Source organism: Trichosurus vulpecula, chromosome 9 (assembly GCF_011100635.1).
Source record: "Trichosurus vulpecula isolate mTriVul1 chromosome 9, mTriVul1.pri, whole genome shotgun sequence".
Classification (NCBI taxonomy): domain Eukaryota; kingdom Metazoa; phylum Chordata; class Mammalia; order Diprotodontia; family Phalangeridae; genus Trichosurus; species Trichosurus vulpecula.
The window spans coordinates 34860152-34887610 of NC_050581.1; the positions used below are offsets into that span (position 1 = coordinate 34860152).

General features: G+C 42.1%; 1 protein-coding gene and 1 pseudogene across 1 annotated transcript; both read left to right on the plus strand.

Moving 5' to 3' along the window:
- The first annotated feature begins 821 nt into the window (after positions 1-821).
- On the plus strand, positions 822-25972 carry KLF9 (Kruppel like factor 9). Its single transcript, XM_036738087.1, has 2 exons — positions 822-2209; positions 25464-25972. Exons 1-2 carry the CDS (start codon positions 1708-1710, stop codon positions 25691-25693), a joined length of 732 nt encoding a protein of 243 aa, XP_036593982.1. The 5' UTR covers positions 822-1707; the 3' UTR covers positions 25694-25972.
- On the plus strand, positions 14315-14414 carry LOC118832448 (annotated as a pseudogene).
- Positions 25973-27459: the final 1487 nt, after the last annotated feature.

Sequence of the window (27459 nt, forward strand, 5' to 3'; positions counted from 1 at the left end):
TTAAAAAAGAAACAAACAAACAAAAATACCCACTACCGAGATCTGTAGGGGGAAATGGTTTTGTACATGGGGTATAACGTTATAAACTTAAGATAACTCAAGAGACAAAAAGGGTGACTCCCACATCTATCACCTGTCTACAAAAAGTTAATACGGAACATCCAGCCGGTCAAAACCAACACGCTTTTCCCCTTGAAATGTCATCCAGGATGAACTATGTTTTGTGTATTTTTTAAAAAGATTTCTGAATTTTTTTTTAATTTTTTTGCTTTTATGTTCCATGTGTTGTTTTTTTCTTATTACATTTGGATAATTACATTACATTTCTTCATAACGCCCCTCCCTCATTCAAATCCAAATTTTACTATCATCCAAACCAAAACGGTGCTCTGTCCAGCTCTGTAATGAACTGAACTACTCGGTTTACAAGTGTTCAACACTTACTTTTTGGAAAGTCTTTTCTGATTGGCTGAGCTAATGTCAGTGACATCAGCCAACTTACTTTTGATTGGAAGGCTCGTTGCTGGGACTGTAGCAGTTGCAGCAAGGCATTTAACTGCTTACGGACCGGAAATGGAAATCCAAATTATTTTGGCTAGAGGGACTCGGCCCACCGACTGCGTGCGGTGTGTCACCAAACCACATGTGTGGAATGGGACCCGGTCTAGCAAAGGGAAAAGGGTCTAGAAAGGGACCTGGAGCTGGCGGGGCCCGAGTGCTAGACCCACCCCCGCCCCTGGCCATTACCCTTTTAAGCGCCAGGCTTGAGGGCTGTAGGGGTAGCACGAGGCATTGAAACGGAACAGTCGGATTGGCCACACGCCTCAGTTATAGACGCACCCTCTCCTCCAAAAGGCCATTCTGACTGGCAGGGGGAGAAAGTAAACAGAGTTGAATCACCTTTCTCGCTGGCCAATTGGAGGGGGTTTGGATTGTGACGTGATGGGATTCTGCGAAATTGTTACTGAGCAAGAGAATGCCGGAACAGTGAGGACCGGCAGGAGAGGGGGGAGTGGATCGGGCTGTGCACGGGGGCAAAAGTATCTCCTAGACCTAGATTTTTTTCTGCTATCTCCAAACGGTTTTTTTGCGTGGTTTGGGTGAATGCGTTGAGATATCTAACGAAGAAAATTGGGCAGCTGGGAATTGCGGAGCCCCCTTCTGCATTTTTTTTTAAGCTCTTACCCCTCCCGGAACGCCTTGGGTTCTTTTTTTTTTTCCCAATAGAAATCATAACTTGAAATCGCCACGTGTGGCATCTTTCCAAGACAGCCTTATTATTAGAGAGTCCGTTGCGCTTGTCTATTGGGATTGATTGGAAAGCTGGAGGCGCCCACTAGTCCCAGGTAAGGGAGGGCTTTGGGAGAGTGAGAAAGCCCCCCACGGTAGCCCCGGGTTGTGGATGCTGCGTTTGGAGTCACTGGTTGTTACGTAAAGATGAGGGGTTGAGGTCGACTTCTTGCGCGGATTCCAAAGCGCACGGCTCTCTCCTCCCCGCCCCCTTGGCTCCGCGATCTCGCTCGTCGGGGGAGAGAGGACGAGCTGATTGATCGTAGGGGAAAAAGAGGGGGAAAATAATAAACAAATAATAACAATAATAATAAAACAGCAAGCAAACTCCAGGAGGTACGACAGGAGGGGGGTGGAAAGTTGGTGCCGCTGGACTTGGGTACCTCCTGCTCCTCCCTGCGCCCTCTGGCCCGCACCATGTCCGCAGCCGCCTACATGGACTTCGTGGCTGCTCAGTGCCTGGTTTCTATTTCCAACCGCGCTGCGGAGCCGGAGCACGGGGCCGCCGAGGCGGAGAGGCTGGGGATGCCCGAACGAGAAGGGACGAAGGAGCACGGTGACCCCGGGGATACGTGGAAGGACTACTGCACTCTGGTCACCATCGCCAAAAGCTTGTTGGACCTGAACAAATACCGACCCTTGGCGACCCCTTCCCTCTGCAGTGACAGTATCGAAAGCCCCGATGAGGATCTGGGATCCGACAGCGACGTGACCACCGAATCTGGGTCGAGCCCTTCCCACAGCCCCGAGGAGAGACAGGATTCTGGTGGGGTGCCCGGCTCTCTCTCCCTCCTCCACCCTGGAGTGTCTGCAAAGGGGAAACTAGCCTCTGAAAAGAGACACAAGTGTCCATACAGTGGATGTGGCAAAGTCTATGGAAAATCCTCCCATCTAAAAGCCCATTACAGAGTGCATACAGGTTAGCGGTGGTCTCTCACTTAACCGAAGGTGCTGTTGGGGTTAACTGTTTGCGTGCCAGCCTCTGGCCGTGTGCAACATTGGTGGTAGTTAAGGACGCTGCACTTTTCCTAAAGGTTGCAAATTTTGGAGAGGAAAAAAAGAGAGAGAAAGAGAGAGAGAAACAAATTGGATAAGATGGTTTGTGCTATTTTGAACTCTTTAAAATAATTTAACTGTTTGCTTTTTAAACTTTCCTCCTCCCTGCTTTCAGTTTTTTTAAGCTGTATTTTCACCCTGTTGAAAAATCCTAAAACTAACCTCTTTAATGAGAGCCCACCTTTTAAAAGTATGGCACGTTATTAAAACCTCATGCGCAGATTGTGTATTGAGTGCCAAGGGCGTTAAAAAGGCTTGTGAGGTGGCTTTCGAGGTGAGCCGATTGTTTGACCCACCCCCATTCCCACTTTCTTTCCCTCCCCCCATTCTTCTCCCCTCATTTTCCCTTCTTTCCCTCTCTCCTCTCTTACTCCCAAGGCCCCCCACATCTCTACAATCGGAGTATCCTGCCTGGCTAGTTAAATTCAAAAAGGCAGTCAAATAGCATCTTTCTGTTCTCCTCACCTTTCCCCTTGTGATATTGGAGTAAATCAGACAAAATCGAAGGTTTTATAGACAGTCATTTAGGGATGCCTCTCTCATTTAGCCTTATGCTGGCCACTTTTCTGGGCTTGCCAAGATGGCTTTAAATTTGGCCAAGAGTCCCTGGAGAGGTTTAAAATAACACTGCTTAGGGCAGCAAAGCATTTTGACCAAATGATGGACAACAGGCCAACTACATTGCTGGTTAGCTCCTTACCAAATCAGATATCTGAGTTAATTCTCCTTATTCAGTTATGTGTGTCACTCCCACCCATAAGCCAAGCAGTGAGACTCAGGGCGTGGTTCATTTCAGAGGTCCTGGCTTGGTAATGAATGTTAGGAGACTCTTATTAGAAACAATGCCCAACTGGCGCTCCTAGGTAAAGCAAAATGAAAAATAGTAAATGGAGTGAAGAACTGGATCATTGACAGTGAGAAGACAGACATCCGCAGTATAAAATCCTCCTTGGGAGACTTACAAGTCCCTTAATGAGCCAAATCTGGCTCTGTTAGACAGACACACCAGGGAAAAGTTGTAAGACCTTAATACTATGAGACTTTAATCCACCATCTTTAGCGGGCCCAGTTACACCTGCTGTTCTGATAAAAACAGCCCAGGGCCTGGCCACTGTGAAATCACCTTTGTTAGTCACTATTGTGGCGTGACACTGTGTTTAGAAGACTTACCTGTGTTGTGGAAGAAAGCATTTAATAGAGCTTTTTAAAGGCAGTAAATGGGAACTGTGAAGGTAATGCTTTCACTCTTCGATTTTAGAATGGGAATAGATGGGGGTTTGTGGTTTGTTTTTGTTTTTGTCTTGTTAAAAAATTGTTTTCTAAGAAAATCTAGGTAACTACTACCCATATTTTCATGATAAGGCTTCTCCCCACCCCTCGCCCTCCATGTTAGAGCTTGTTACCTAAGGTTTAAAACTGGTTTTTCTCAGTTTAAATGACTGGGTTAAGTTTAGTTTTGATCACTGCATCACAGTACTGTACTGGCCAGAGGTGGTTATCAACCAGCAGCTGTTTTGTGGGCCTTGCAGGCTCAGGCCTGTTCTCTGGTAGGCAGGAGTCCACATCATTACTGACTGCCACCTTTAACAAAGAGACTGGAACTAGAATGGGCCCTAAGGTCCAAATTCCCTTCCTGGACACCCCTATTAGGTCAAGTGGGAGGGTGAGAAGGAGCTTCTCTTGTTGCTTCTTAGGACTTACAATGAGAGCTCAAGAATTTCCATCTCTGGGACTGTCAGTGGAGTGGTTTCTTCAGAAATGGTTACTCCCTGTGTCTGTGTGCAGCTGTTCAGTTAGCCATGAGACCATACCTCAAGCTACCTCAGTAGGATGTTTTGCCCAGTGAAAAGTGTGAAAATGTTAACCCTAGTATATATTTTAAAAAATCTGCTGACAGCCATTTAAAATTCTCCAGGCAGCCTTTTAAAAACTATAAATATGGTGATTGCAGGTGTCTTGTTTATAATCTGCAGGCCTGTAATCCTAATGCAGTCGTTGAATAGGGCCATTGGCCCATGTAAATGGAATGTGGACCGAGCTCCCACTGCAGGAAGCAGATTTAAAGATACCATAAGTAAGGGTCCTTGTAGTGGCCAAAGGAATTTTTGGTGGCACGCCCCCCCACCCCCCAGTGCTTTAAATGCAGTTTCAAGGTAAGATTAGCTGTTAAATTCCTCAGTCTTGGTCTCTCTTCTGCACAGATAGATTATCTAAGAATTGTGGTTTTTATTGGTGCTAGATTCTGAAGAAGAGAAATTAATTACATAATAATGGCCTACAAATTAGGAGACTCTTGACAGAGGCTTCACTAGGAAATCCTTCCTTCTCTCTGCAAGTTCCAAGAGCTATGTCCCCAGCTCTACTCAGCACCCATATTTCAAGAACCATACTGCACCCCAAATACTGAACCTGGTCCAGCTGCACTACTGGTGGCTCTGGAAGGTGACACATTTAACACAGTTCATCCCTTTAGTGTCATTTGTATAAAAGGGCACAGAGTTTATTTTGCACACATACGCACAACATGTATATACACACATATGCACACACACAAGCATTAGATTTTGGGTAAGAGGACTTGGAATTGAATCCCACATCTGCTACTTCCAACCTTTGTGACCTTGGGTCACCCCTCTAGGTCTCACTTCCTCATCTCAAAATTAGGAGGTTAGACTAGATAATATCAAAGGTCCCTTCTACTGCTAAGTCTATAATCCTATGATTAGGATGGAGATATATATATATGTATACACACACACACACACACACACACACACACATATACGTATACATATATATATAATATATATACCTATATAAGAAATAATATTTCTATGCAAAGGTATGTATGTGTATGTATTATTGTTGTTCATTTGTTTCAGTCATGTCCAATTCTTCATGACCTCATTTGGGGTTTTCTTGGCAGAGATACTGGAGTGGTTTGCCATTTCCTTCTCCAGCTCATTTTACAGATGAGGAAACTGAGGCAAACAGGGTTAAGTGACTTGGCCAGGATCCCACATCTAGTAAGTGCCTAAGGCCAGATTTGAACTCAAAAAGATGAGTCTCTCTGACTCCAGGTCTGGCTCTTTATCCACTGTACCACCTTGCTGCCCCCACATGTGTATGTTATGTAGTACATATGTGTAATGTGTATATCCTATTATTAGTACTCCTATGTATAATTTATGTAGGAAAGGATGTATATTTATGTGTGTATCTGTACAGGTATGTAATGCACATGTATAAAATGTATATAGACATATATAAGCCTATACCTGCACATGATTTCCTATACAAGTAAATATACGTATGAATATATATCCTATATGCATGTAGATACACACATAGTATATATCCTAACATAGGATCATAGGTTTAGAGCTAGACATGTCCTTAGACACCATCTAGTCCAGCTTCATTTTACAGATGAAGAAATGGACTCTGAGGTTCAGTCCTCTGAAGGCTCAGAGGAGGGACATGACTCAGCCAAGGTCACAAAGGTAGCAGACCTGGGGTTTAAATCCAGGCCCTTGGATTCCAAATCCATACACATACACACACATGCATGCGCAAGTGTGTGTGTGTGCGTGTGTGTGTAGTGGTATAGACCATTGAATCTGGAATCAAAGACCTCAATTTGAACCCTAACTCTGTCCTTCATTACCAACGTAACTTTGGACAAATGACTGAACCTCTCAGCCTCCGTTTCTTCATCTGTAAAATAAGGGAGTTGGATTAGATCACCTCTAGGCTTCTAGTTCTAAATTTAGGACTCTAGGTAATATTTAGATCCCATTTGGAAGTAAAAAAAATGACCCACACAGGTGCCTTGGCCTGGTGGTCAGGTCCGAAGGGCATTTGAAATCTTAAGGGTGGCTGCTGTTTTTTCCCTTTTTTCTTTATGATTATCACTTTTATCATTGCTAGTGCACTCAGCAAAGGTTTCTAGAAGGGAGTTTGGCTAGACACATAAAAAACAGTGTGCAACCCTGATCCTGGTTGAGTTCATTGTTCTTGAAAATGTTACTTCATTTATCTGTTTGTATCTCTTCCTCTTCTCTTCTTTCTCTTCCCCACCACCTTCAAGTCAACAAATATTGATTAACTACCTTCTATGTGCTGAGGCCCTGAGAATGCAAGGAACAAAACAGAAATAGTATTTACCCTCGAGAAGCTTACATTGCACTAGGGAATCTTTACAACAGATATTTTGTTTACACAAATAAGTGAAAACCAAAATGATACAGAGAAATTTTAAGATGGAGAGAGGATGGAGGTGGCATCTGAGCACTGGCCTAAAGGAGGACAGTAATTCCTTTTTACCTACTTGTTCCATGAGAAACACTGTAGTCATCTGATTGAATGTTACTGACCAAGGCCTGAAGAGAGCCATCTGAATGGCACTGGGCCTACTGCTTTAACTAGGAGTTAAAACCCTTAAAGAATAGGTCTCTCTTCAATCCTGGGCCCCAGATTTCAGGCATTCACTTTAAAGAAGGCCCTGAATAATCAGTGTCTGTCAAGGAGCACTTCATTCAAAACAAAGGTGACCTCAGCCCCTCTAAGGATGAACACATAGTGTCCTGTATGCAGCAGGTGCACAATAAATGCTGGCTCAAATTGCTGCCTTCCCCCTTGCTATCCAGACAGTTGCTTGAGGGACTATCAGAAGATCTGGGTTTAAATCCCACCTCTAATGCTTACTGCTTATGTGACCTTGAGAAGTCACTTTGCCTGGGCTTCATATGGTGGTGAGGTCCCTTTTGGCTCTTAGTCTTTAATCCTTTGACTTTCTGACCCTATGTCTATGATGCCAGCCCTCAGAGATGTAGCAAGGCATTGCCCATTGTCGTGGCTTTATCTAAGTAACATTGTTATGTCTCGGGGAAGTAACAGAAGCCAAACAGAGGACTTTGTTGTTCAGTCGTTTTCAGTCATGTCTGACTCTGACCCTGTACGGGTTTTCTTGGCAAAGATACTGGAGAGGTTCGCTGTTTCCTGCTTCAATGGATTAGGTAAACAGAGCTTAAGTTAGTTGCTCAGGGTCACACAGTAAGTGTCTGAGGGTGGATTTGAATTCAGGTCTTCCTGACTCCAGGCCTGGCTCTATCCACCGAACCACCTAGCTGCCAGCTACCTAACCTTTGTTGTTATGTAAAGCTCTCTGAATTCTTTTAGGAAATAAACGTGTACATTAGTGAAATAGAACCAGAGACATCAGGCTGCAAAGGGAGAATGACTGGCCAGCAACTGCAAGGTAACGTTTACCTGGAGGATTTCTGCTTTCCCTTCTAAGTGTCAGGTTCGGAGCATAAGCGCAACTGATTGTATAACAAGCTTTTGCAGAGCATAACTAAGGGCCTGGTGATTTGTATAAGGGCAGGGTTTGGTGCTGAGCCCCACATGCAAAAGACCGATGACCATAAAAAGGGAAAGGACCAGCATCTGCTGCATCTGAAGCTCTGGGCTGGCTGCTCCATCCCCAGGGAGGTGGAGGTGCACCCTGAGGTGGGGATGCCAAGGAAGACTTGGCAGCTCTGCTCCAGCAGTTCAGAGCACTGAGGCCAGAGTAGGATGGGAGAGAGGGGAAGAAAGAAGGAGTGGCTTTGAGTGGAAATTGTGAGCCAGAAGAGTGACTGCTGCCTAGACCTGATGGTCAATGGCAGGCAGCTGGCTACCACTTTCGTTTAACCCTTTGTCTGCCATGGCAAGGGCAAAGTGGGTTCTGCCTAAATTATTCAGTGAAGCCATTTTCCTTGATTATCTTCTCAAAATAGATGTAGAAAGAGGGAAACTTTCTGTTGGGGACCTTGGAAAGTGGGAGGGTGAGAGGTAGTTATTAATCAAAGTAATCATGTGCTGCAGTGGAAAGCCCACCATATATCAAGTCACCAGCCCTAAATTGGTATCTCAGCTCTGTCACTACCTGTATGATCTTGGGCTTGTCTTCAGTTCTTCATCTGTAAAATGAGAAGATTGGACTTTTTTTTTAAATGGAGAATGGGTTGCTTCAAGAATTGGTGGGTTCCCCCTCCTTTGAGCTCTGCAAGCACATGTAGGCTGAACAATGACTTGTTGGGTATGTGAATGAAGGATTTCTTTGGTGTATAGTTGGACTAGATGGCCAGTGATGTCTCAACTTTCAGATTCCGTGATTCCGTGACCAGATGATGTCTAAGGTCCCTTCAAATTTATGTCCACATTTCTGTATAGGAATTTCAGTGTGATGATATATTCAGTATTTAACACCCATGTCAATTCAGGCACATTAGAGGAAGAATGTAACCTGAGAAAAATAGATTTTTGGCCTCCTAAAATGAGCACCCCATCAGATTTACATTCCATCCTCAACACCATAGGCATATTCCAAGAACTAACTATTCCATAATATCGGTGGGAAATTCCTGGATAGAATTCCCCAGGGATAATAACATTATATATTGGGGAAAGAGTAAACCAGAGGGTCTTCCTGAGCAATTTCAGTGGGATTAGGGGGATGGGGGAAATGTCCAGATTATTTCTCTGTATCTGTGCTTTCAGGAGTCCTTAAAAACAACCTGGCAGGCCTTGGAGTGAGCTTGTTTTCTAACCCATCAATTTGATTACTTGGTACTTTACAGTTATTAGCATTCTGGATGGAATAAGCTCCATGTCCAGTAATCATTACTTCCAGCTCTTCAGTTATTCCTTCAGCTACTCTCACCCAGAAGGAAAAAAAAAGCTCTCTAAATTTCATCCCACGGTTGCCACAACCCCTCTCTTCATAAGGTCCAACCCTCCCTTGTCTAATGTTTCCTTAGCAAGCCTATCAAATGAGATAATGTACATAAAAAGCCTGGTCAACAGAAAACTGCACAAATGTGAGTATTCTGTTCTAGCTCCTGCTGGGACAGATTTTGAAACTATAAATCCTTACTGGGTTGGTCATTGTGAAAGGGCATTTTCTCGTGCTGTGAACCACAAGCCCAAAAACATGACCAAAAGGAAAAGGAGCAGGACCCTCAGTCCTGAACCCCCTGAGCTTCCCACTACGGTTGTGGTTCCTTTTCTGGTTTAAAACTTAACTATTATCCGAGGGGGGCGGGGAGCGCGGTGGAAAGGGCCTACTCAGAAAGATGGAAATTTGTTCTTTTGGTAAAGACACTCTTGAGAAGGAGATCCTACAGGGGCCTGAAATAGCCCAGTCCAGTCCAGGGTTTAACATCCTGGCCTCAAACCACCTCCTGTCAGCTGGGTGAAATGGTGATAGTTCAGCTGGCTGAGCTGCAGGAGTTCAGCTGGAGGCTGCCACCTTGGGCCTGGTGGCCTCTGCCCAGCGAGGGCACTCCCTCGCTGTCCTGTAACAAACCTCACAGGAACAACCACCTTTTTTTTTTCTGGCCCCACCCTTCCTGAGGGCCTTCATTATATCAGAATGTCCTTAATGCCTTTTGACTGATGAAGGCAAAGAGAGTCCATTAGGATGCCGTTTTAAGCAGTTCTTTTTTTTATGTTTATGTTTAATGCTGGCCTCAACCTTTCCCTCCTGCAAATCACTGGAGCAAATGAGAAATTGGTGCATTCTGACCTTCGGAGTTGGCGTTTCCCACAGAGAGAACTCATAAGGAGAGAGAGAAAGAAAGAGAGACATATATTTTTCATGCCTCCAGTAGTGAAAGCCACTTATCTCCATTTGCAAGTCTAGTGTATGCATGTGGCATGTGACCAGGAGTCCTTTTTCCTAAGCTTAGTGATAAGACTATTGGAAATCTTATGTGGCATATGGGAAAGGAAAACTCAGAATTAGGACCTGAGATTGGAGGTCCAAGGATGTTCGACACTGTTTCAGGCATGCCCATGTGACAGCTGCTGAGTCCAGGAGGTTACTATCTACCCACAATTAACCAGCCTTTCTGCTTCTGAATAAAAGTCAGAATAACAGGACATTTGGACAATGGAAAGGAATCTGTCTCTGAATAACCAAATTAAACCTTTATGGTGATTGAGAAAATAAATATATAAAATCCAAAGCAAATTTAAGAATGACCTTTCTAAAAAAAAAAGTGGTAGGAAAGGAATTTCAGCTTCATAGAACAAACGGATTCTGAAATGTGGGCCATCTTGTTTTACATGAAGGCAAGTATGAGCAAATGTTAATCTAGGTCCTACCTTCTTCACCTCTGGCTTATACAGGCAGTCCCCTGGGAGAGAGAGTTCCTGCCAAGTGTGCCAGTGAGGCAGAAAAGGCCAAAATGGAAGCAGAAATTCAGCATAAGAGCTCCCTTGCCAAGTCTGGCTCCTCAGGAGTGAATGCCATGTCAGACGCTAGCTGTGTGATGATGGGCAAGTAACTTAACCTCTCTGGGCCTCATTTATAAAATGAGGAGGTTGGGTTAGATGGCCTCTAATACCCATTTCTTTTAAATCTATGATCCTATAATCACTCTATTCCTCAATTGTCTCATCTATAAGATGAGGGATTTGGATTCAGTGACTTTTAAGGTTCATTCTAGCATTAGATGTTTGATGTTGAAAAGGGGTGTAGAAACTATTGAATGAGTTTAAGTAGGCCCTGGCCTAACTTGCTGACACCTTTTCAAGATGAGTGGCTCTGTGTAGTGGAAGTGGGCTCTCAGCAAAAAGCTTCTTTCTCTTTAAAATTCACATATGCTGCCCATGGCCACTTGACTTCCTCATATTTTGATTAAGATTTCAGCCATAACTTTCAGACAGTTCTGATAACAGGCTTTGAAAGATGCTCTTTGGGCAGTATGGAAGGAGTATGGGATATGGAGTCAAAAAGGGCTTGGTGTCCTGTCCTGGCTCTGCCTCTTGTTATATCTGTGATCCATTTAATTTGGGGGGGGGGAAGGGGGGGAACTCAGTTTCCTCCATAAAATAAGGTGATTGGATTAGCCTTCTAGCTCTGAATCTGTGAGTCTGTGACTTGGGATGCCGGAGAGACCTTGGACTACATAAGAGGCTTGCTGTAGATAAGTCATTGAGCAATGGAAGCATCTGTAGTTTTTCCCAGGAGTCTTGGAGTTGGACATTATAGGGATCCAGGTTGGATTATCTGGGCTTCCTGCCAGTGGGGATAGACCCCACCCCTCTCTCCCAAGTCCCAATTGGATCTGATCCCAAAGTCAGACAATCATTTCTCTGTTGCTGTTCTCTCTAAGCATGACTTGCAGTTGTGATTGGTCCAGCTTGGTCCAGCGTAGTCTTTCAACTTCAGGCCTTGCCCACTCTTACCCTTCCTTTCCTTTAGCTACTGAGTCTTGCATCCTCCTTTGGGCCTGAGAAAAAGCCACCTCCTTTCATCCAAAGATAACCCAGTTGTGTGTATATAGATCATTCATGACTATAGACAGTATAGTCCAAGAATGGAGTAATATAGATCTTTCCTCTGATGTTTGTTCTTCTCCATTTCGAGAGGATGGAGATATGCAGGAGGCATGGAAAGAATGTTAGATTTGGGTTTGAACCCCAGCCCTGACATGCTCTGTTTTTGTTCCTGGGCAAGTTAGGTCACCTCTCTGAGGCTGTTTGCTCATCTCCTGAATGAGGGCATTAGACTAGCTGAGCCCTATGGTCCTTTCCGAGGTCATAACATTCTGCCGTTCTGGATGGATTAGAGCCATAAACCCGAAGACCAAGGAACAGTGTTTTAGCAGAAAAGGTAACCCATAGCTGTTTGAAGAGTTGTGTTTTGGGGGCCCCTACTGATAGGTTCTCTGGAATTTAGTTCCAGAGATCTAAGTAGAGTAAATGGATAAGAGCCTTGGGTTAGGTACTCTCTGGATCTGACTTTCCGTTATTTCTTTTCTTTTTTTTCTAATTGCCTAGAGATATGGATATAAATATCTCATGTTAACATGAGCATTTGTTATCCTATGTGCTAATATATACTATTATATAATAATAAAGACTTACAGTACATGAAACCGAATTATTTATTTAGTGGTTAATGTTGGAGTTTAGGAGGTAGATAACTGCACTGTACGCAACCATAGCACCATAATCATCTTATGAGGCAAAAAAAAACCAAAAAACTCTGCACCTAAAAGTAACTCCTAAAAACACATGCAGAGAAATGGCTCAAAGCCCTACGCTGACACCATTGTGAGGCATTGTGGTTTTTGAGACCATTGCTTGTTTGTTTGTTTGTTTGAACATCACTAATGAAGAGAGAAGGATGTGCTACAGAACAGCCTTGTTTTTCTTCCTATTGACAGACTTGTTTCCTCACTGTCATTAGCTATAGATGCATGTGTAGTGAAAATCACTCTTGTCTCATCAAAGGAGAGCATGGGGCCTATTTCTGTGCTAACCTGGGTAATTCCTCATGTCCTACATTGTACCACAGCCCAGGCTGAGGACATTGTGGGGCAGCACCTTCTTGAGTGGTTCTTCACCACTGAGGATAAGATTTAGTCCCAGTAAACACTCTTGGGTCAAGTGTCCTCCTACCTTCTACCTGAGGGGGAAAAGATGAGAAGGAATTTCAAAAAAGATGCACACACCAGAGCTTTGGCCATTTGGTGTTCATGATATTTAATGCCAGGCTTTTGAATGGGGTGACCCAGACTCTTTGGCATGTTGCAGTGGGTAGAGCCCTGGGCTTAAAGTCAAGAAGACCTTTGTTGGAATCCTGCCTCAGGCACTTATTACCTGTAGGACCTCTGGCAAGTCACTTATCCTCTCTGTGCCTCAGTTTCCTCATCTGTAAGATGAGGGGGTTGGACTCAGTGACCTCTACTGGTCCTTCCATTTCTAACTATGATCCTGTGAACCTCCCAGGCTGTTTTCCTGATCGTGTCCTCTCAGTTTATACGAGGCATTGCAGTTCTAAGAGAACTAAAACTATAGAGAGAAATTGGGTGGTCGTGGTCATGGTGACGATGCCCAGTTCAAAAATCTCCTTGACCCACACTGGGTCTAGGGTGCATGGTGGCAGTAAAAGAAAAGAGACTATCCCCAACATGTCAAGGTAGGGGGATGTTACAATAGGAACAACAAAGCAAAGCTTATGTGTGGAACTGTGTCTTGGATGTGATCTATGAAAGCTGGTCCTCTCCTCACCAGGGCTTTTTTCTTTACAACTAAATTACAGATGAATTGTGGCTCTTTGTGATAGCTGATGGTACCTTTTAGGCAAAGCATCTCTGTGCCCTAGGGAAGGCCCACCTCCTTCTCCTCCACTGTCCAGGAGAGGCTTTGAGCCTTCCTGTAACATGTGCAGCTTGATTTACTGTACCTATATGCTGGTAAATACGTACCATATTGGTAAACAAATACCAATTTTTGTACCAATTGGTACAAATCAGTATCAAATGCTGGTATTATTTACATGTGAGTATACATACTATATACACACAGGAGGCCTATGACTTTTTGTTATAGAGAATTGGTTTGGAAATTCTCTCGACTAATGTAGTTGGCAATGAACTGTAACTTTTAAGTCTTAGAGAGCTATCTGGGGCACTAAGAATGTAAATGACATCAAAGGACCTTAGAAATAATCTTATCCTCATGACAAATATATCTTTATAATTTATGCCCTTTATAGTAACATTAAAAAATGCCTCCTCAGATACCCGCCTTTGCCTTTCCCTAGTCTTGAGAAGCTTAAGTTCTATATTATGGGAAAAAAAGAGTGGGTCCCTAAGTGAAAAAAAGTTGGAAAACTATTACTGTAGGGTCATTCTAGCCTTATAAACAAGTGCTTAATAATTTCTTTACCCATCTATCCATCAAACCCAAGGTCTTAATGTAGCAGTTCAGAATAATAGTCTTTCTGCCCATTGACTGACCAGCAACTTGGACCCCACCTTCTAGCAGCTGAAAAGTATTCCAGATTATTTTCTTCTTTGCCAGATGTCATTCTGGCTAGGTGTCCCACTCAGCTACCTCATTTATAAGTGTCACAGGTGAAAACAATTTTTATACTTAGGTGGTCACTAAGAATCATTTTGAGTTTCTAGTATTATATGAAAGGAGAAAAACTTAGCATTTCCCTTAAAGAAGCTAGAAGAGGACATAGTTGGAATTAGGGGTTCTTAACCCTATGTGCACTAATTTGTTTGATAAATATGATCGTTGTATTGCAATATAATATATACCGTACTAGATATGTAATATACAGCTCTATATGTAATTTCAATATATTATACTTAGTAATCCCTATGTATTTTATTTTATGCATTCAAAAACATTTTTTCTGAGAAGGGGTCCATAGATTTCACCAGATTGTTACAGGGTTCCGTGCAGTAATATGCTGGTAAATGTTTAACAACTGACTTGGTGGGGGAGGGGGAATGGTGTATGGCACACCAGTTTTAAGTTTAATGTGCATCATTAACATTTTCTCCACTTTCTTAAGTCTAGACAATCAACAAAACAATAAATCAAGCCCTGATTTGCTGATTTCCAAGGTAAATTGTCACACTGAAATTTCTAGAGTGGTTAGCAACAGGTTCCACCACAAAAAAAAAAGGTTAAGACCACTGGGCCCTTCTAGCTGTAAAATCCGTATTTCATTGTCTCTGGTGTTTTTTAACACATGCGTGGTGAAAATATTACCAACTACTCTGGGGCCTCTTACTGTGTTTTGAGACAGTGAAAGAATACAGAAGTGGGAGTCCAGTGACCTAGGTTTTTAATGCCAACATTGCCACCAGCTGTTTGATGTTGAGCAAATCACTTGTGTCTCTCTGACACTGTCTCTTTATCCTCATCTGTAAAATAAGGGCTGCTTTTACCAGATGCTTTTGAAGGTCTCTTGGGCAGGTCTCTTAGATCATCTGTCAAATGAAGGGGTTGGATAAGATGACCTCATGGTTCAGTAGGAAGAGTGCTGGACTGTCTTGCTGAACTTGGAATCCTGGGACCTACCTGAATTCAGATTCTAATTCTGACACATAATACCTGTGTGACTGTGGGCAAGTCGGTTAATCTCTGTGGGCCTTGGTTTCCTTGTCTGTCAAAATGAGTGCAGTTGAACAAGGTGAAGGCATTATGGTACAGTGGAATGAGTACAACCTCCCTTGGCCTCAGTTTCTTCGTCTGTAAAAAGAGGGTATGGGAATAGATAGCCTCTGAGGTCCCTTCTAAGTCTCTCTATATGATCCTTCCAGCTCTGAATTTTATGATCATGAATTAGTTTGTCATTTTTCATCCAATGATACCAAGAAGCTTTCATCTGTATTTTTGTTTGAAAAGTAAGGTTTAGCTTCTTTTAGTAGGGGTCCTTTCATTTTTTTCTTTTGTAGTTGTATCCCTAGTACCTGCTTCAGATGCCTGGCCCACAGCAGGCACATAGTAAATGCTTGCAGATTAATTGGTTGATATCCTGTCATATGTGGGCATAACATAAATTGGGATAGGATAGGGATTAATTGGTTGATGTCCTATCATATGTGGGCATAACATAAATGGAGATAGGTTTTTCACATCCACGAGGTCATAGATTTAAACTTTCAGTTTTTAGAAGATGAGGTATACAAAGTCTAAATGTTTGCCGAATTTATTGATTGAGCCTAAAAAGTATATAATACTATGAGTGCCAGCTAGCATCTATATAGTGCTTACTGTGTACAAATATTGTCTCATTTGATCCTCACAACAGTTAAGAGGAGATAGGTGCTATTATTATCCCCAATTTACAGGTGAGGAAGTTAAGGCAAACAGAAGTTAAATGACTTGCCCAAGGTCACATAGCTGGTAAATATCAGAGGCTGGTGTTTCTCTTTCTGCAAGTTGCCGGATGTGGTTCTCTCTTCTCCCCTATTGATTTCTCATGACCATCTCTCCTCTGTACCATTCAGCCTTCAGGAGAGGACACAGGCCTTTCTCTCCTACTGAGACTTGCTTTCTGAAAAGGGCAAATAACCCTCCTTCCAGTCAGTAAGCTCATATGTCTGGATCTGGAGGAGATCTGAGAGGTCATCTAATCAAACCTCCCCCATTTTATAGATAAAGGAATAGAGACCCAGAGAGATTGTGGATTTTCCCAAGGTCACATAGAAGACAAATAGAAGAGTCAGCTTTGGAACTCGAGTAGGTGACTCAGTGCTTTTTTTTTTTTTGAGGGAAACAGGGTTGGGGGGGGGTGGGACCCACCGGGTGTAAATGATAAACAGAGGATGAGGTTACAAAGTTACAGAATTCCTAACTGTTAGGCCTTGTCAGATTTGCAAATATGTGGAGAATTTAGCCCAGCTCTTTCCTAGTCCCTCCTCTTCTTCCTGGGGCCAGCTGCATGGATCCCTCTGGGCAGAATGCTAGCCCTAGTCCTGCCTTTCTTAGTGGAGATTTTGGTTGGGATAGGCGCTTATTTTGTCAGCCTTTCCAGAATCTGCCCTGCTGACTGTGGCTGTGGGTGTGGAAGCCCCAAGCTTATGAAAGCTCTCTTTCTCTACGTATATCTCTAGATGGTTTGTTCTTCTGGGTTTCTTTTCTGAGTCTGAGTGGCCACTTACTACCTGCAGGACATATTTCTTGACTTCTCTGGGCTTTAGATTCTTCATTTGTCAAATCAGAGGCTTATACTAGATGCCATCTAAGGTCCCTGGGGCAGGATTTCACTTCCCTGAGTCTTAATTTCCTCTTTTACAAAATAAAATTGTTGAATTAGATGACCTTTAAATTTTTTTTCAGCTCAAGAGCTATGATGTTTTCATCTTCTTAGTCCTACTTAATTTGCCAAGGGAGGGGGCGGGAAGGGGGGGAGAGCAAATTTACTTCCCTTATTAATGAAATACTTTCCACTGCTGACCTTTGGCCTTAAAGTAATGTCTTGGCCTTCCCTATTCTACTTTGCAAACAGGGCTGCCATTATCCCTTTCCAGCAGAGCTAGAGTAAAACTCTGTATAATCCCTTAGCATAGGCCTCCTCTAATGCCTGCCCCCCCCCATATTATTTCAGGAATTCCCTAGTTTAGATACTGTTTTCAATTCCTCCTACCAGTCAGTGAATAAGTATTAAATGCCTACTATGTACCAGGTACCATGCTTGGTGCCGGGGATGCAAGTGCAAAGAAATAAATAATTGCTACCGTAAATGCCAATTTCATGTTCAGGATACTCCATTATGGTTCATACTCCATTCCCAAGGAAAATAGCTTTCTAAGTTCCAGTTTCATAATTAGGAAAAAAATACAAATATACTTGTGTATGTGCACCACCAGATTACTACATGCATGTATACTATACATATGTATATTATGTGTGCATGTATATACACATCGAGTATAATTTTTAAAATAAGCTACTACTTCTACTCCTCCTCCTCCTGCCACCACTACTACTACTACACACACCCCGTCTGCTGCCAGTAAATGCCAGGTCTGGCACCAAGGCAAGTTTAAAGTTATGGTTAGTGTTACAGAATATTGGCTTGCTAGAACCAGGGATGGGAATGTCACATATATGCTCCCATTTCCTGGACTTCCAAGACTGGGATAAGGTAGCTTGGTACTCGGGGAAAAACCCTGGCTCTGGAGTAAGAGTACCTGAATTCATATTTGTGCCTCTGTTGTTTATACCTATGTGACTTTGGGCAATTAAGGGCCTCCCTGGGCCTCAGTTTTCTTCACCTGTAAAATAAAAGGTCAGACTGAATTGTCTTGGAGGTCCCTTCCAGCACTAGATCTGAAATCCTCATTGAAGATCTACTTCTGGGTTGTCTGGTTGCCCTACTAAATCTTCATGTTATAGGAAAGAAAACTAAGTCACAAAGAGGATTAGATTACTGCATGAGATTGAATGATGAAATGGGATATTAGCATTCAGCCAGTGTTATTTTTTTAAAGCATATCAAACTATTTCATCCGTACATAAATATCTTTGTTTAGTCAACTATACTTTAGAAAATAGGGTTTTTGGTTTCCAGTGATGTTCAAAATTAGCATGAGTGGAAATGACTTCTGGAAAGAAACAAGCGTCTTCTCTATTCCCAAAGACCCTGCAAACTTTTTTTTTTTTTTTTTTTGCCATGAACTGGAATATTTTGCACTTCTGGGGGAAACAGTAACTACCTGAATTTTGTATCTGCAAGTAATGATTTCCTTTATGTCTAGAAGAATTCCAGTTGTTAGTGGATTGCTGTATTTTTCTATTCTTAGACCCACACAAAACTGTCTTGATGGCTTAGGGCACCTCCAAAGCTGTTTGCAAAGGAGTAGCCCCAGAGAGAAGAACTTTTTAGCTTATGTGCCTCTCAGAAACTTTCTTACTCCTCTTTCTTCCTCCTTCTATTTTGTTCATTTTCTTAGTAAGTGCTCTCCCTGGCCAATAACCTTGGCACTGCTATCTTGGCACTCAGATGCGAAAGGATTTCTCTTGCAGGTAGAAATATAAAAGAAAGAGGAAGGAGTGGGTAGGAAAAACTGAAATCAGATGTACTAAATCTAGGAGAAGTTGCTTTACAACTCAACTCATTTTAGAGGGCAAGACCATTCTGCCATATCAAGATGGAAGGCCTCTTAAGACAGAGATAGAAAGATTAGAAAGACAGATACATAGACAGACATAAACAGAGATAGAGAAAGAGAGAAAGGTAGAGTTTGAGTGGGCATTTATTGAGTTCTTACTATGTGCCAAACATTATGCTAAGCACTAGGGGTACAAATGCAAAAAAGATAGTGCCTGCCCTGAAAAAAGCTTACATTGTAATGGGGGAAGACTACACATAAAGGGAAGCTGGAAAAGGAGGTAGGGTGGGTACTATGGTGGCATGGAAGCAGGACTTAGAGAGGCCTGGGCCCCAGCAAACCAAAGCAAAGTCTGATGTTGTTTACAAGAATAAACCCCAAAACCTGAAATAGTTTTAGAAAGAAATTTATTAGATTGTTTGGTAGAGGGGAGCAAGAAAGGAGATGTGGTTCCCCTTTCCTCTAGGCTCTGAGAGGTATATATTATGGAGGATTTGGACAAGGATACCTGCACATGAACCATAAGTACCCAGTTAAGCAATTTTGCCCAGAGGGCAACATGAAAACAAGGTAGACTGAGATGGATATCAGAAAATGTAAACATTCAATAAAATTTTGGCAAAATGAGCTTGTGTAAACCTTTATAAAACAAGACCTGGGTGTGGAGACACAGAGTAGGAATGTTTTGGGTGGATCCAGAAACTGGGAGAACCCAAATTTCCTTGTAACCATCTATGGCATTCCTAGAGAGTTACTGAAGTCAGAGAACATTCTGGGTTCATACAATCTCTAATCACATAAAGTTAGATTTAAACCGTATGATAAATAATTATATATATTGACCTAATAGAACTAAGGAACCGAAGAATGAAGTCAAGGTTAACTAATAGGGAGGAGGTAGAGATGATCCTACTCAAGGAGACATAGCGTGGGAGTTGGTAAGGCTTGGGAAGCATTCCAGTTACATATCAATACTTTAAGGATCCATGAATTTGTTGTTGTGGGTCCGTGACCACCAATACAGATCTCAATTCCTCCACCCGTCTTGTGACCTCCCCAGAATCATTACAGTCATTAAGCAGCATGGTAGAGCAGAAGGAGTCTTGGATTTGGCGTCAGAACACATGGATTCATATCCCATTTCTGTCACTTAATTTCTCTGCGCCTGTTTCCTCATGGAAAATTAGGGGGTTGAACTAATTGACCTTCATGCACCCTCTCAGCTATAAATCTGTGACCCTTGTGGTCAACCTTCTGATTATAAACGTCTGCAGACTTAACTAGTCTGGTACCTAGGTCACTGATGGACCCGTATTGGACACTTTTCTAGTGTCCAGAACTTGAAATCTGCTAGCATAGACTCTAAGAAAGTAGCATTCCCATCAATATATTGATGAAGCTTTGGGGATAGGGAGCAGATGTGATTCCAGTAATATAAGGAACTCCATGTAGCTTAACATCTATTCTTCACCTTATAGCCTTACAGAAGTTCCCTAGGGTGCTCAGGTGAAGTGACTTGACCAGGACAAGACACCCCAAATAAATCAGGGACAGGATTTGAGATCTTCCTGTCTCCAAGGACCATTCTCGCTGTCTCTTTAGCAGCCTTTAGGAAATGAGTCATTTTTCTACAAAAGATGAACTCATCTTTTAGAAATACATGTTCAGATGGCCCATGTACCCAGTTTGAAAGACCTTAAGGAACATCTCTGAACCCCCTATTAAGATCTCCACAGTGCGTTTGTGGTTGCTTTTAAGCAGTCACTAAACACCAGGTCTTTCTAAAGAAAGTCTCATTCCTACAAATCTGCCAGAAACAATCATTCTCCAGAGAAATCGATGTTTGCTTTGCATTCAAAGAAGTACCAAAATCTCCATGGTGAAGATTTTTTTCAAAAGAATGCTTCTGTAGAATAGGAGTGGAAGCATTCGAACTTTCTTCTCCCTACCTTTACCAAAGTTAATTCTGACTTAAACTGGAGGAGGGAAAATTGAGGAGAAAGAAGAGAGAGGTAGGAGATAGTGATGAAGGTAGGGGCAGACACTTCTGAAATAGTGTTGGCCTCCCTAATTCTGGAATGGATTGCAGGTGACTAAGCCTGAAGAGGACATGAGTGTAAAAATAAATTAGAAAAGAGTCTGCTAATTTTTCCTTTGAGTTTGTCCATCACTAAGATATTCCCTGTAACCAGGCATCAAGATTTCATTTCAGGACTTTGACCAAGAAGAATAAGCTTAATTTTAAATTCAGTTAAGCAGTCACCAGGTAAAATCATTTCTCTAAAAAATTATGCTTTATTTGAGGAAGGTGGGAAAATCCTTATCCAGAAAAAGAATATGTCTTCCAATTTGTCTGAACTTACTAAGGACAACTGAATGAAAGACAAAGGAGGCCCCTGGGAAACAGATAACTATAAAAAAAGACCCAGCCTATACTTGGTACAGCAAGCAACTTTGTGGATTTTTTTTTTCATCTTCTGCTCAGTATTTGTCAGAGAATTTCAATTCAGTATGGAAATAAATGGAAGGAGAACAGCTTGTAAAAAGTGAAAGTTCAGAATGCTTGTTAAGTTATCCAATAGTGTTTTCTGTAAAATTGAATTTGTTGTGTTTATAGCATCTGGGTGCTTTTTCTTGGTAATGATAGATACAAAGCATTGTTGATAGGTGTGTTCAACTTTTTTAAAAGGAAAAGTTCTAGTTCTGATGGTAAATAATCATTAGTATTCCAGAAGACAGTGTAAGTTGCTTTGTTGGACAGTTTCTTTGGTGTATGATTGTCCCCTTAAACAAAATGATGCTTTCAGTGCTAAGAATGTTGAATATTTTCCTTTTGAACTCATCTGGGAGTGAGGAGATTCAGACTTGTAGTCCCTGGCTGTGCCACTAACTGGCTTGTAACACTGGACAAATCATTTGGTTTCTCTGGGCCTCAGTTTCCTCATCTGTATCATGAAGGCATTGGACTAAATGTTCTCCCGGGTTCTTTCCCAAGTGCTAAGAGTATATGATTCTATAAAGATGCTGTGGCATCCTAACTCTCTCCTCCCTTCTTTAGTTTTCTAGGCCTAAAGTACAAGTTCACTTATAGGTAATAATATGACATTTTTAAAAGCATGTTAGTTTAGTGCTATGTTAATTATATAATAGGATGCACAAACTTCTCTCATTCTTATTTAGAAAAATGGAGAAAGTGGCCTTTAAGTTGAAAAGGGATGTTTACTGGTTTAGGTATGTGCCTCAAAATTGTTCTTTCAAGAGGGTGCCAGAAGATGGATAAACATTCAATACCATTTTCTCTAAGATATCTCTTGGGAATTTAGGTTTGTTGTTGGGTTTTTTTTTTCCAGTGCACTGAAAATCAGCTTTGTGATTTTGTGCAGGGTGGGGAGTTACTCTTTTCCAAAGAAACCTAGCTAGCAGATGATGTTAGCAGCCTTCAATGGCTCATGGCTCTGTGGGTTTCAACTCTGCCATATGCTTTGAGCATAGGGGATGTGACTCAGTGACAGTGGCTGTTTGAGAAGCAATTGCATTTGGAAAAACAAACATGAAATGCCACCTGTTAGGGGAGCAATCCTGAAATTTTAAACAAAATTTCATAACTAGTTGATTGGCTATTGACTGTGCGCCTTTAGGAAACACCTCTAAATGAGATGCATATACATTTCTGAGCCAGCTATTTCACACACCTGTTTCTAGCTCATGGGAAATTTCTAATGGATATCACTACTATAATAATATGTTCTCCATAAATCACTGTTTTTAGATTACCATTGTTAAACTGCTTCTGTTTCTGTATGCTAAGAATTCTTATCTTTGGTCTCAAGATGAAATTAAAACAAGTGGAATATTTCTTTGTAGCAATCCATTGACTCTTAAGTAGATTGATAGTGGGACACCATTCAACCCTTTACTCACCCTGAGTGGGCAGCATCGCAGGCAGAACCAACTGTGTTTAATTTAGTTTGGAGTAAACAAATATTTATTGAGCACCTTATTTGTGCTCAGCATTTCTAGGCACTATAGGGTGGGGGTGGGTGGGGGTGGTGAGGAAGAGATACAAAGAAATGCTTGACCTAATGTCTGCCCTCTGGGAGCACAGAAATGCATTGGGTAGTCTAGTACCTTTCAGCTCAACGTTTCTCAACTGAATAATACACAGTACAGTTTAATCTCCTGGAGTTGGCAAAAGATAGGAGCTATTTTAAACCTTATTGCCACTAGGAGTACTTTAAGGGGCCCACGACTGTCTTTCTTTTTATATTTGTATCTCCAGCATTTAGCATTTAGCAGTGTTTAGCATATGGTAAGCAATTAATAAATGCCTTTTCATTCATTCATTCATTGTTCATTCATTCATTCATTGTTTTTGAATGTTCACACCCAACTTCTACCATAATATCCACCAATCCTTCATATGCAGAATGCAGGATTCAAAGGTTTATGGTTGCCTTTTACTAGCGTAGCTTTTGGGTTTGGAGTGCGCTTCGTGGCTGACTTGCAACTATTAAAAGATGTTCCAATCTTGGGTGGAGTAAGTCAGTTATTACACCCTAGCCTGACCTGTCTTTTAGTCTGGATGAAAGCAAGCCAGCGGTAGAGTTCCTTATGGTTAATGTCCCTCTTAACAAAAACTGGGAGAGGGGAGCGTGTAGTTCATTAGAGCTTGCCCCTAAGGTGATAGAATTTATTATAATTATTATTATTTATTATTATCCTTATCTCTGCATCTCATTGGCACAGGTTAGAGAATCTGAGGAAAAAGAATGAATAATTTTTGGATGACTCAGATGCACCGCGCTGGACAGCTCCCAGCCTCTGTGAGTCTCTCTGGGCTCCAGGAAGGTGAGGATGGGAGTGAGAAAAATAGTCACTCCTTGCACCTACCAAAGGAGCCTCTAGGAAGTTCAGTGGAGAAGAAGGGTCTGTGTATGCCAAATCTCCCATTCCTGACACTTTTGACCATGTTTGGAAAGGCATGAGCAGTAGGCAGGCAGGTGGGGAGAAGTCCTCATGAAAGGGGAGGGGGGGATTTTCCTTTTATTATGTTCCTTTGGCCTCACACAGATACCCCTACTCTCACTCCCACCCCCTAATGCCGGGGTTTAACAGTCCCACGGAGCTCTCTGCTGGTCAGATCACATCAGGGGCATTGTTTTCCATTCTGGATAGCACATTTTTAAGAGGGACCATGACAAACCAGAGTGTACCCAGAGGAAGGCAGCCAGCTAATGAAGGGTCTGGAAATTAAGTTTGATAGGGAATAGTTGAAGGAACAAGGAGTATTGACCCCAAAGTGTGGAAAATTAAGGGGAGAATGAAACTGGAAATATTTAAAAGGATTGTCACATGAAAGGGGGGAAATAGATCCTCCTGGTGCTGCTTTAGGGTACAAAGTAGGACCAATGAACACAAAATGCAGCAAGGCAGTAAAAGAAAGAACCAACAGGCTGCCAGTGTATGGATTGCCCTGATAAGTAGTGCATTCCTCATCCCTGGTAACTATTCAGTCACAGGACGATGACCATTTGGTAGACTTATGTCTAGTGGGCAGCTTGGTGGTATGGTGGATAGAGTGCTCGAGCTGGAGTCTGGAAGACTTGAGTTCAAATCCAGCCTCAGACATTATCTAATTCTGTGACCCTGGGAATGGCATTTAACTTCTGCCTCAGTTTCCTTATCTGTAGAATGGAGATGATTAACCACACTTCCTTCCCAGGGTAGTTGTGAGAATAAGAGTGATACAATATTTGTAAAGTACTTTACAAACCTTAAGGCACTGTATAAATGCTGGCTATTATTATTATATTGGAGGAAGGATTCCTGCACTAGGTGGTGAATTGGATTAGATGACCCGTAAGGTCTGTTCCAACCTTAAGATTCTATGACTTTGAAATGTGGTATAGGGCTGCAATTTTAGGCTCTCATTAGCTATAAAACTAAAATGAAACAAACCAAAACAAAGACCAAAAAAACCCTTCAAAACAAAAACTAGTGTCTAATATTTTTCCTACTCAATGTGAAGAAAAAAGAGGAGCTCCTCTGATCTTCAAGATACTGTGTGACCAGGGAAAAGAGCTAAATACCAATTTCATTTGTGTAGAACGTAATGACTCCATGAAGAATTTTATCAAGCCTCAGGAAGCTGGAAAAAATAAAAAGGGACTATGTCAGACTAGAGTGCTAATTCTTCCACTCTCTGCATGGCCTCAGTCAAGTAGTCTGTGCCTTAGTTTTCTCATCTGTAAAGTGGGGATAATTAAAATTGCCCTCCCTACCTCAGAACTGTTATGAGGTTCAAATGAGAGAATCTCTTTGAAAGCACTTAATAATTTGTAAAAAGCCCTTTATAATCAGCAAAATGCCACATGAGTATAAGGGACATCATATATCATTGTGTTTCCCAAGCTAACGTTATTAACCATGGCATTTGGGGATGCATGGGTTTATGGAAGGCAGTGTGGTACAGGAGAAAGAATACTTATTCTGGAGTCAGAAGACTTGGATTTATATGCTACCTCTGATGCTTACTACCTTTGTGACTTGGCCAAGTCACTTAACCTGTTTCCTCATCTGTAAAATGAGGGGGTTGGACTAGATGACCACTAAGGTCCCTTCCAGCTCTAGGTCTATGATCCTGTGACTTTTAAAATTTAAAAAAAAGAAATTCATCCTGTCTTGATTCCCTTCTCCTAGGTGAGCGACCCTTTCCTTGCACGTGGCCGGACTGCCTTAAAAAGTTCTCCCGCTCAGACGAGCTGACCCGCCACTACAGAACCCACACCGGCGAAAAGCAGTTCCGGTGTCCGCTGTGTGAAAAGCGCTTCATGAGGAGTGACCATCTGACCAAGCATGCCCGGCGTCACACGGAGTTCCACCCCAGTATGATCAAGCGATCTAAAAAGGCCCTTGCAAATCCTTTGTGAGACCCTGGATGTGCCAGGGGAGGTCTGGACAGCGAAAAAGACAAAAAAGAAAAAAAAAAAAGAAAGAGAGAAAAAAGACCCTTAGAGGCAAACGGACAAATGAAAAAAAAAAAAACAAGCCCCAGAGGTGGCCCACTTTTCAGCACAGGAAGGCAACTGCTGTACAGTCGACGTTCAGAGGTTTCTCTCCTTGCATTTTTTTTAAGCACATATACCTGAGGTTGCAGAGTCAACAGTCTTAAACCATCTCTGATTAAGGAGGGAGAGCAGATGCATTGGGGGGGAAGGGGAAGGGGGGAGGGGGAGGGAGGGATTGAGGGGGTGGGCTAGGGGAAAGGGGTAGTAATTTAAGGAATCAAAACACTGGTGTACATATGTTTGACTGGGTGAGTCGACCTGTGGTTATCACATAGTGATTCCAGGGCCATTATGCTTGCTATCTCTCTCTCAGAATTTTGTTTTTTGTTTTCCTTTTTGATGTATACGCTGAGTGTGCTTAAATTTCCTTAGCAAAACCACTCTCTGAGTCACGTTAATTTAGGAAATAAAAATGGGTAGCACAGCCTTCTCTTTCGGAAGCAAGATCACATCTACTACAGCATGATCACCCCTCAAAAGACTTGAAACCAGGGACGACTCCTAGGCGGTGGGTATGCAGACATTCAACTTCCACTAAACTAAAGACAAACCTTTCTCTCATAGGTTAAGCTAAGTTCAACCCCTTTACCACCTTCTTTATAGGAATTCTTCTCTTTTGAACCCAGGCTGTACTTTTATTTGCTGTTACAAATGTCAAGTAAGTTAAGCATATGCTTTAAAGTTGAGATCAAAGATCCCCTTTGGCCATCATGTTATAAACCTGCTTATTTAGATCTGTCATTTGTTGCCAAGTACAGGCTAGGAAATCGTGATCAAGATGGGATCACTGGTATGCAAGCAGCTCAGATTTGAATTTAACTCTACTAATTTGGTCAGGGTTTCCTATCCTTTCGGTTCACATCATCTTACTGTACCATAATGCCACGGATGGGCAGGGCTTTTCCTTTATTGTGTTTTGTTTGAATGGGTGCCTGACAGCAGCTACGTCTTGAAACCTGCTGGTGGGTTAAAGGTCTCTTCCCATGTTCATGTAAAACCCCCACTCACAGGAGCAAGAGTTACCAAGCAAAAAAAAGGGAAAATTGAGCTGAGATTTAGAAAGAGAAATATACTGAGCAGGTGATGTCGATGAAAATTGCTAAGGTGATTTCAGAGAGCACCCTACATAGTGGCCACTTGTAGAGAGCATAGACAATTGGATTACTGTACCACCCTGAAAACATATTGCCATATTTTTTACAGCATAAATTTCACCACTACATACCTTGTACTGAACTTAGGTGTCTAAGAAGGCTGAAAAACCACTATGTCAACAATACAGCATGGACCTAAAAACTGCGTTGTTGGCCTTTAAAGCTAAGTGGCCAGAAAAAAAAAATTAACTGCATTTTCAGGTTGAGACACCTCAAAGGAGGAAAAATAGAAGCGACAGTGGGGAAATGTTTACATTTTTTTTTTCAGAAATAAAACTTTCTGAGCATTTTGTTATCAGATCTTTAAAACAGGGAGCTAAGGTACACACTCTAACTTATACATGTTTCTAGAGCTTGTCATGTAAGATAGGGTGCATGCCTGTAGTGAATACATTATTTTACCTGACAGAGGCCTGCTTCTAATGCAGAAGCAACAGCATCATGAGGCTCCCAGAGATGGGGAGCATCAGAGTC